General features: G+C 42.1%; 1 protein-coding gene across 1 annotated transcript in view; it reads right to left on the reverse strand.

The window, feature by feature from the left end:
* Crkl (CRK like proto-oncogene, adaptor protein) overlaps window positions 1–10,872 on the reverse strand; it is a 42,798-nt gene that overhangs the window by 9,820 nt on the left and 22,106 nt on the right. Inside the window, exon 2 of the mRNA XM_005369991.2 lies at window positions 7,440–7,905. Within this exon, the coding sequence (XP_005370048.1) occupies window positions 7,440–7,905 (466 nt within the window). The remainder of the gene's footprint in view (window positions 1–7,439; window positions 7,906–10,872) is intronic.

Below are 10,872 nucleotides of genomic sequence, written 5' to 3' on the forward strand. Positions count from 1 at the left end.
AAATTCCAATATAATCATTTATGACCTCCAGTGGGAATAAGGAGCATTTTTTACTTTGTCTTAAGGATACTAGTGAGCTCAAAGATCACTGAGCATCATAAAAAGACCCTGATAAACCTGGAATGTCAGTGGATGCCTGTAATCCCATCATGTGGTAGGTAGAGGCAGAAGGATCAAGGTTTACACCTGGGTTATACAGTGAATTCAAGGCCAGCTGAGCTACACGAGATCCTGTCTCAAAAATAAATAGTAATTAAAAAAAATGTGAGCTGGAGACATGGATCAGTCTGGCTGCTGTTCCAGAGGACCCAGGTTCGATTCTCAGCATTCGCTTGGCAGTTCACAACTATCTGTAACTCCAGTTCCAGATCTGACACCTTCTGGCATCCTCAGGTACCAGGGACACATGTGGTGCACATGCATACATAAAGGCACAAATATACATAAACAAGTAAAAATTTTAAAAAGAGCAGGCATCGGGGGCTGGAGAGATGGCTCAGAGGTTAAGAGCCATTGCTCTTCCAGAGGTCCTGAGTTCAATTCCCAGCAACCACATGGTGGCTCACAACCATCTATAATGAGATCTGGTGCCTTCTTCTGGCATACAAACATACATGGAAGGAATGTTGTATACATAATAAATAAATAAATCTTTAAAAAAAAAAGAGCAGGCATCAAAGATAAAAGGTAATCGTGAGCTAGTAAGAACAGATTGATGACTTAAGTACTGGCCAAGCACTTGGCAAACAGAGTAAGAGTCCAAGACTGTTCTGTCAGAGAACACTCTCTGTGACACCAGAAGACAATGGTCTACTAAAGGAAGCTCAAGTCATTTGGTTTGCGTCAAATAGGGAAGAAGGTAAATTCTATAGGTGAGCGAGCCTGAAACCAAACCTAAACAAAATGCCAGAAAAGGTTAGCAAACAAAAGACACCAGGGGAGAAGTCACACAGAAGTCTTTAATAAGAAGATCTAAATGTTTCTTTCTGGAATCTCTTGGGTGAGGGGACGGTGCAGATGCTTGCTTAACACGCACAACACCCGGGCTTTGGTTTCTAGTACCACACACACACACCTGGTACAAACTAGTAAAAACTAGTGCTGGCTAGTTTTTACATTGACTTGACAAAAGCTAGAGCCTCAATTTAAAAAAGTCTCCAAAAGATTGGACTGTGAGCCAGCCTGTAGGGCATTTTCTTTCTTTTTTCAAAAAAGATTTATCTATCTATCTATCTATCTATCTATCTATCTATCTATCTATCTATCTATCTATTTATTTATTTATTATAACAACAATCTGCCTCCATGTATGCCTGCACACCAGAAGAGGGCGCCAGATCTCCTTACAGATGGCTGCAAGTCAACATGTGGTTTCTGGGAATTGGACTCAGGACCTTTGCAAGAGCAGCCAGAGTTCTTAACTACTGAGCCATCTCTCCAACCCCTAAGAAATACACTCTTTTTTTGTTTTGTTTTTAGAGACAGGGTTTCTCTGTAGCTTTGGAGCCTGTCCTGGAACTAGCTCTTGTAGCCCAGGCTGCTCTTGAACTCATAGGGATCCGTCTGCCTCTGCCTCCCGAGTGCTGGGATTAAAGGTGTGCACCACCACTGCCTGCCCGGCTTTTTTTCTTCTTTTTTTTTCTTTTGAGACAGGGTTTCTCTGTGGCTTTGGAGCCTGTCCTGGAACTAGCTCTTGTAGACCAGGCTGGCCTGGAACTCACAGAGATCCACCTGGCCTCTGCCTCCCTAGTGGTGGGATTGGCATTTTCTTAATTAGTGATTGATATGGGAAGGACCAGTCCATTGTGGTGTTGCTATTAGGCCTGGGCTAGTGGTCCTGGATTTTGTAAAAGCAGGCTAAACAAGCTATGTGGAGCAAGCAGGTAAGCACTACTCTTCCATGGTCTCTGAATCAGCTCTTGTACCTCCAGGTTCCTCCCTTGAGTTCCTGCCCTGACTGCTAACACATCAACAGTGACAAAAGTGACATATAATTGAAACAACCAGCCACCCACATTGCTTTTCATCATAGTGTTACATCTTAGCAACAGAAACCCCAACTAAGACAAAAAAAAAAAAAAAAAGTCCACGACTGTAACCCCAGCACTTGGGAAGTGGAAACAGGAGGATCATAAGTTCAAGGTCATAGAGGTCCTACATTAACAAAACAAAACATACCAATCTTTCTTAGCCAAAAACAGGACCATAATTAAGGTGCAGGATGTAGGGCCATACACGTGTCCAGTCCCTGGAGCTGGGTGTGGTGTGCACCTCCTAGTGATTAGGGAGGTTAAGACAGAGGATGACTTGAATGCAGTATTTTCTTCTTTTCTTATTTTATATGCATTGGTGTTTTGCTTGCATGTTTGTCTATGTGAGGGAGTCAGATCTCTTGGAACTAGAGTTACAGACAGCTGTGAGCTACCATGGGGCTGCTGGTAATTGAACCTGAGTCCTCTGGAAGGTCTTAACCACAGAGCCATCTCTCCAGTCCAAACCCAGGATTTCAAGACCAGACTGGGCAACACGAGAAGGACCCGTCTCCAAAACAAAAGAAAACAAAGCATAAAGCTACATAAGCACAGGAAGGGGACAGATAATATTCCCAATAGGAATGGTTCCTGATAGTCAGAATGCAAGAACATGTTAACTAACAAAAATAGCAGCCCAGAACTAATTCACCCTATAAAGCTGTTCCATGAGTTCTACAAGGAGAGAAGCCTTTGGTTTTGTTCACTATAGTATCTCAAGTTCCTGTCTGTCACCATCCTAAGAGTCAATCTGCTGTAGGAGCAAACATGTTATGTAGCATCATCCAAATCAAGACTGAAGGTCAGTGGAGCTGGACAATGTCTGGGCTAAGCGTTAAGCAATCATCAAAACTTCATTTCTGCTTGACTTTGACCAAGTCGGCTCTAAATCACTTTGGGTATTACTTGAAGCTTGACATGGATACTCTCATCTACAGATTGTATCCTCCTGAGTGACTCTTGTAGAACACTGAGAAACTGGTTGTTTCACACTTCAAATAAAAGCAATGCCAAGAAAAATGTAAATCTTATTAGCTCTCTTGTAATATGTGAAAACCTGCTCCCCTGCTGTCTTTGGCCACACTGGCCCTTTACCCGACCTGCTCTCTACGTGCATTCACTGGCGGTTACTAGTAGTGTTTCAAGGCCCTTCCTGTAGACTCTTTCTCCCGCCTTCCCTTGTTCACCAGCTAGCTATAGTTATCCTTTAAAATTCAATCCCAGAGTTACGTTCTCCACGAAGCCTTTTCAGACCACCTGCCTCTCCTGGCTACCCCAGTCTCCCTTTCTTCACAGTGGCCAGCTCCTTGGATGTCACCACTCTAGTTAGTTATATTAATGGACAGTTAATGGAAAAATATCAATACTTCCAGCCAGGTTTCTTAGAGAACTTATGAAATTTGCCCAAAACTATATCCATAAAAGCCAGGATGTAAAACAGGCCCACACTACTTCCTTACCTTGCTTCTCAGACAAGTAGCTCTGGCTCCAAGTACTCTGTAACAACAGCACTCTTGCTCCAACTATTGTCTTCTGATTAGAGATCCTTTAGGCTGCTCAGTAGAAAGCTTAATCATGTCAGGCAGCTCACAACTGCCTCAAACTCCAGCGCCATGGGATCTGACTCTGACACCCTCTTCTGGCCTTCAAGTGTACTACACACAAGATCTTCCGAAAAGGGCAGGCTAGATTGAGTCCCTCAGTCTGGGAACTTTCCTGCGGTGTAGGATAGGCTTTCATAACAGCCCTCTGTGGCTCCATGGAGGTCAACGGAGAGCTCTACTGTCTTCTTTCCTTTCCCCTCTCTTTCTTTCATACTGGAGATTGAAACTACCACTCAATGACATCCCAACTTTTTTTTTTTTTTTTTAACTTTTTGGGACAAGGTCTGAGTTGCCCAGGATGGTCTTAACCTTTTTATCGTCCTGCTTCAGCCCCTCAAGTAGCTGGAATTGCAGGCCTGCACCAACAGACCCGGTTAGCTCAGTTGCCAAGGAGTGAGGACACACACCTACACTTCTCTTATACATGTCACTTCATGAGAAGCAAGAGGAAAATAGCTAACACTTTTTAAACTGTCTCTATTGCAGGGAATTTTTTTGAAAGTCGACTTATTTAAACTTTGTAATGCTGGGGCTGGAGAGATGGCTCAGTGGTTAAGAGCACTGACTTCTCTTCCAAAGGTCCTGAGTTCAATTCCCAGCAACCACATGGTGGCTCACAACCATCTGAAATGAGGTCTGGTGCCCTCTTCTGGCCTGCAGGCATACACACTAACAGAATATTGTATACATAGTAAGTAAATAAATATTTTAAAAAAAACTTTGTAATGCTGGAAATCAAACTGAGGGTTGATTTCATTCCCACCCTCAAATAAGTTTACAAGGAAAAATAAAAAAACAAAACTTTGTGAAATAATTCAGTGTTACTGCTCACCAGCGCTATCATTCTTCTCCTTGTACTACCCAAGGGGATAAAGAAGTTCCAATTACTGGTACATTTTGCCCTACTTTTGTCAATGTTCCTTCCTCAACTTAATTTTAATACGTTCACTAATAACCTAGTTGGAACAGTCCCAAGAGAGAACTGTTTTCTTTAACAAGATCAGACAGGCATTACTATCCAAATAGTTTTAGAAGACAGCACAAGCAAAGGAACATTTATTTCTTATGCTATAGCCAACAGCTTGATTAGAAACACCCTCACTGGAGCAGTAAAGGTCTCTTAGGTTCCACTAATAGAGTCTTGCAGTGAATCACCAAATAAAGCCCGTGATGATGGTTTGGTGACAGCTGGGTCAGCATCAGGAGAACTGGAGTTTGAGAGGGTAGGGGAGCTGTGTAATCACCAAGTATGTTTGTTATCTTAAAATATACATCATTAGTCTGGCTCTCTTAAAAAGCTCCAGGCCATCTTTTGTAACACCACCTTCCAGCCCTACTCTGAACATACCAAGGAATGCATCCATACAGCAGATACCATCTAAAACTTTCTCTTAGAATCAAAGATCAAGCTAGGCATACTTAGTGTATTCTTATAATCTTAGCACTCAAGGATGCTGAGGCAGAAGGACAGTCAACAGAGTTGAAGGCTAGCCTGGATGCATAGTGAAATCATGTCTAGAAAACAAAACAAAACAGAATCAGAGTTCAATGAACCAGTGCCTGAAAGCTTTCACCCTAATGTATTCTGAGTTCTATTCTGAGATGACAACTACCTCAAAAGGCTGAAGCAACAAGGCAAACAAGATGGCACTTCATTTGTTTTGGTTCTCTGAGTCAGGGTCTCCTATTATCTAGCCTGGCTCCTATTCCTGCATCTATCTCTCTAGTACTGGGATTACAAGTATGGGTTACCATACCTAGAACCAGCCCAAAGATCCATGGGTGAGATGTGGACCAGTCAAGAGGGGTGTATAGAGGATGGAGAGATGCCTCAGCAGTTAAGAGCACTGGCTGTTCTTCTAGAGGACCTGAATTTAGTTCTTAGCCCCTATGTGGTGGTTCACAAACACATGTAACTCTATTTCCAGGGGATCCAACACTTCCATTTGGTTTCCAAGAGCACTGCATGTACACGGTGCACAGACATATGTAAAGGAGACATATGGGCAAAACACCATACATATAAAATAATAATAATGATGATGATGATAAAAGGGCCAGGTGTGATAGCAAATGCCTTGGGCAGCAAAGGCCTGGTCTATGTAGCAAGTTCCAGGACAGCCAGACTACATAATGAGATCCCATCTCTAAGTAAGAGGGGTGTGTGTGTGTGTTAGACAGAAAAGAGAAAGAGAAAGGAGGAGGGAGAAAAAAGGGAGAGTGAGACACACTTGTTTGATGGTGGTAGAAGTCTCATCAGTCAATTAGACTTCAAATCCTCACTCCTCCTGCCTCGGCCTCTTGAGTGCTGAAATTACAGGCAAGTGCCACCTTGCCTGGCCCTTATTCTGATTTCTTTCCTGTTCTAAACACAACTGGATCTCTCCTCAATCCTGGTCCCTGATGTAAGCTGCAACCACAAGGCAACCACTCTTTTTTCTAGTCAAAAGAAGAGATACATAATCACTGACCCTGAAACAAATTTTCAAGTCTAACTCACTTAGATATTATTCCTGGTCCAAAGACAAGTAGAAAGTTATATACAAATGAATTATGGCTAATTTAAAAAATACATTTATTTTACTTATGGCTGTGTGCGTGCAAGTGCTTGAAGAAGCCAGAGACAGTGGATCCCCCTGGAGCTGGAATTACACACCACTGTGAACTGCTCAACATGGATGCTGAGAACTTATTTCCAGTCCTTCATGACCAATATGTGCTTTTAAGTGCTGAACTATCTCTCTATCCCTACAGCTGATTTTTATCTGGATCCACAGTATATGTGCTATCTAAATGCAGATGTGGGAGAAGCAGGCAGTGGTGGTACATGCCTTTAATCCCAGCATGACATATTTTTATGTTGTTGTTTCACTTAAACAAGCAAAAAGGAAATGCTAAGCAATATATGTTTGCTCAAGAAATGTTCCTTCAAATTCCATTTGTAAGCCAGGCAGTGGTGGTGCACTGTTTTAACTGCAGTACTCGGAGGTAGAGGCAGACAGATCTCTGTGAGTCAGAGGCCAGCCTGATCTTTAGAGTGAGTTCTAGGACAACTAAGGCTACACAAAGAAACCCTGTCTTGAAAAACCAAAACAAACAAATGAAAAAACCTCAAAATTTTAAGACAGCAACCTCTCCAATAACCTTATCAACTTGACCTTCAGGACTTTCTGTCTTATTTAAGCAAGTCACAGAAACAATGCTAATGCTGGCAAAAGCCTTTAATCCCAGCACTGGTGAGGCAGAGGTAGCCAGATCTCCAACTTCAAGCCAGCCCTGTCTGTAGTTCCAGTTCCAGGACAGCCAGGGCTACAAAGGGAAACCCTGTCCCAAAACAAAACGACTGTGACAGTGACAGTTTTTAAGTTCTACTTCATACTATTATGATTTACAAAATCTGTAACTAGCAAAGGCTTGTTACAGATTTTTCAACTCGTTTCTCTGCCTAGTTAAATTTTAAGACACTTTATTTGTATTGATCCTTAATTACAATGTTGGAGATATGGATTTATACAACTAATACTGTCTCTCTGAATGCTAATTTAGCTCATAGGTAATGGGTCTTTCTAATTATTTCCTTTGCTGGAAAGAAAACCAACTACCTATGAGCTTTGGGAGCAGAAAAGAGAGCAAGCAGGCTGGGGACCTGGGCTGGCATGATGACTAGGAAAGGACAAGACATTAATAGTGTAAGCTGGGAAATCCCAGTCCAATTCTCAAGAAAGTAAGTGACTTTAAAGGGATGACTAACTTAAAATTAAAAATGAAAACCCATGTTCAAGGGCCAGCCTTGATAGATTTTTACCTCCAATGCCAAGGCAGTCTTGTCATAAGCACAGGGTACTCTCTTCTGGATTGCTTTTGCAAAGACAGGTCCATTCTGTGTGGATGGCAAAGGGTTGACCGCTGCCCCAGAAGTACTGGCAACTGTAGGTAGAGGAGTTGTGGTCTGAGGTTGAGCATACGCATGAGCAGGTTCTGGGATGCCGTAACTGTTAGAATTCCTATTTCCATGCTTTCCATGTGGCGAAGACCTCACAAGCTTTTCAACATAAGGAACAGGAATCATCCCAACCCGGCCATCCTTGTTCCGGGCACTCCACCATTGTTCTTCAGGCTTTTCTATTATCACTAGAATCTCACCCTTTTTAAAGGGGAGGTCTTCAGCATCATTCCCAGGAAAGTCATAGAGAGTCCGTACATATTCCACATTTTCTTCTGCTGCAGACAAGTTGGGTGCTGAGACAGAACCCATTGGTGGGCTTGGATACCTTAAGAGAGAAACAGAATTATTCTGAAGAAAAGTCTTATCTTATTCTATATTGGTATCTGTCAAAAATCTATTAACCACTTTCCTCTATAATAAACTGTTCCTTCAATTATTCTCAGTAATTAAGAATGTTTTGCCATTGTACATTCTGATTGTACATTCTATAGTCTTCTCTATAGTCTACAACAATAACTTAAAAATACTTAAATATGTCATGTGTGTACACAGATACATGCACCATCACCCACAATGTGTTTCGGATAAGGTTTTGTTTTCAGATAATTGATCTGAATTTATTTAACTCTTAAGTTCTGTTGCTGACTTCTTTTGTTACAGCCATCACAGATACATTCCCTCAAACTCTTCATTGATGGCTCACATTCTGCATAGTTCCCTAATTACAACAGACACAAACTATGAAAATCATGGCCAGTTAGTTGGCTCAGTGGTACCACCACCTTTACTGTGTAAACCTTATGACCTAAGTTTGAACTCCAAAATCAATGTAAATGGTAGCGAGAACCAACTCCATCAAGTTATCCTCTGACCACATACACGTCCGTACCCTCCTCCCTAGCTGATAAACAAACACCAAAAAAAAAAAAAAAAAAAAAAAAAAAGCCAAATGTGTAGTAAGATAGGGAGGGGGCTGAGTGTGGTGGTACACACCTTTAAACCAGCCCTAGAAAGGCAGAGACAGGCAGACCTCTAGGTTTAAGGTCAGTGTGACCAACCTATATAGCAAGTTCTAGGCCATCCAGCCAGAGCTGCATGTGAGACCCCGCCTCAAAAAGAAAAAGAGAAAAGGGGAGGGAGAGAGAGTGCTTGCCTAGTATGTACAAGGCCCTGAATTTGAGCTAAGAAATGAAAACAAAATCCAACCAGATAAATTCTATTTTAATGCAAGCTTTGAAAAATCAAGTTGAACTACTCTCTAAACATTCCTCCATTATTCTTTTCTTCAAAGAAAACAAACTATCTTTTTTCATTTTACACACCAATCCCAGTTCCAAGTTCCTCCCCTCTTCTCATTTCCTCCACCTTCCACCTCCCATCCACTCCTCAGAGAGGGTAAGGCACACTGCTTTGGTGAAGGTCCAAGGTGCCTCCCTACTTTATCTAGGCTGAGCAAGGTATCCATCCATCCAGAGAATGGTTCCCAAAAAGCCAGTACAAGCAGTAGGAACAAATCTTGGTGCCCACTGCTAGTGGCCCTGCAGTCTGCCCCAGCCACACAACTGTTACCCACATTCAGAGGGTTCAGTTTGGTCCTATGCTGGTTCCTTCCCTGTCCGGCAGGAGTTGGTGAGCTCCCATTAGCTCAGGTAAACAGGTGTCCCCGTCATGGTCTTGACCTCTTTGCTCATATTCTTACTCCTCCCACTCTTCGACTGGACTTTGAGAGCTCAGCCCAGTGCTCCACTGTGGGTATCCACCTCTGTTTCCATCAGTTGCTGGATGAAGGTTCTATGGTGACATTTAAAATGTTCATCAATCTGACTATAGGACACCTTTTCCACTACTGCCTAGGGTCTTAGCTAAGGTCATTCTTGTGGATTCCTTGGAATTTCTCTAGTGCCAGGTTTCTTGCTAGCCCCAAAAAAGGCCCCCTCAATCAAAATATCTCTTTCCTTGCTCTCCATCTCTGTCCTTCCTCCGTCTCGACTATCCCGTTCCCTCAAGTTCTCCTCCCTGCTCCTCTTCCCTCCTCCCTTCTCCCACTACCCCCAATGCTCCCAATTTTATCAGGCGATCCTGTCTATTTTCCCTTCCCAGGTGAATCTATATACGTTTTTCTTAGGGTTCACCTTGTTACTTAGATTCTCTAGGGTCACTCCACTGTTCTTTTGTTTAAACTGTTTTAAGGAAGTTTTACTGGAAAAATGAAACAAAGAACAACAATAAGAAAGAAAGAAAAATTGGGTGGAGTGCCGTGGAATTCTCCTCTGTATGCTGAGAATATGTTTTATTACCACTGATTAATAAAGAAGCTGCTTTGGGCCTATAGCAGGACACAAGATAGCCAGGCAGGAAATCTGATATATATAGAGAGCAGGCAGAATAAAAGAGACAGCACATAGCTGCTCCAGGAGACAAATGCCAGATGGAACCTTATGGGTAAGCAACAATAATGTGGTGATACACAGATTAATAGAAATGGGTTAATTTAAGATATAAGAGTTATCCACAAAATCCCAGCAAAATTCTTCAAAGACCTCGAAAGAATGGTACTCAACTTCATATGGAAAAGCAAAAATCCCAGGATAGCCGAAACAATCCTGTACAACAACTTCTGGAAGCATCACAATCCCTGACTTCAAACTCTACTACAGAGCTACAATACTGAAAACAGCCTAGTATTGGCATAAGAACAGATAGGAGGACCAATGGAACCAAATTGAAGACACGGATATCAATCCATACACCTTCAAACACCTGATTTTTGACAAGGAAGCAAAAAATATCAAATGGAAAAAAGAAAGCATATTTAACAAGAGGTGCAGGCATAACTGGACATCAACCTGTAGAAGAATGAAAATAGACCCAGATCTATCACCATGCACAAAACTCAAGTCCAAATGGATCAAAGACCTCAACATAAAGCCAGCCACACTGAACCTTATAGAAGAGAAAGTGGGAAGTACACTTGAACGCATTGGCAGAGGAGACCACTTCCTAAATATAACCCTAGCAGCACACTAAGAGAAACAATTAATAAATGGGACCTCCTGAAACTGAAAAGCTTCTGTAAAGAAAAGGACAGCAGCACAGACACTGAGAAAAACAATTAATAAATGGGACCTCCTGAAACTGAAAAGCTTCTGTAAAGCAAAGGACATGGTCAACAAGACAAAAAGACAGCCTACAGAATGGGAAAAGATCTTCACTAACCCCACATCAGACAGAGGTCTGATCTCCAAAATATACAAAGGACTCAAGAAATTGAACACCAGACCTATTACCTAAG

Source organism: Microtus ochrogaster, unplaced genomic scaffold (genome assembly GCF_000317375.1).
Source record: "Microtus ochrogaster isolate Prairie Vole_2 unplaced genomic scaffold, MicOch1.0 UNK68, whole genome shotgun sequence".
Lineage (NCBI taxonomy): Eukaryota > Metazoa > Chordata > Mammalia > Rodentia > Cricetidae > Microtus > Microtus ochrogaster.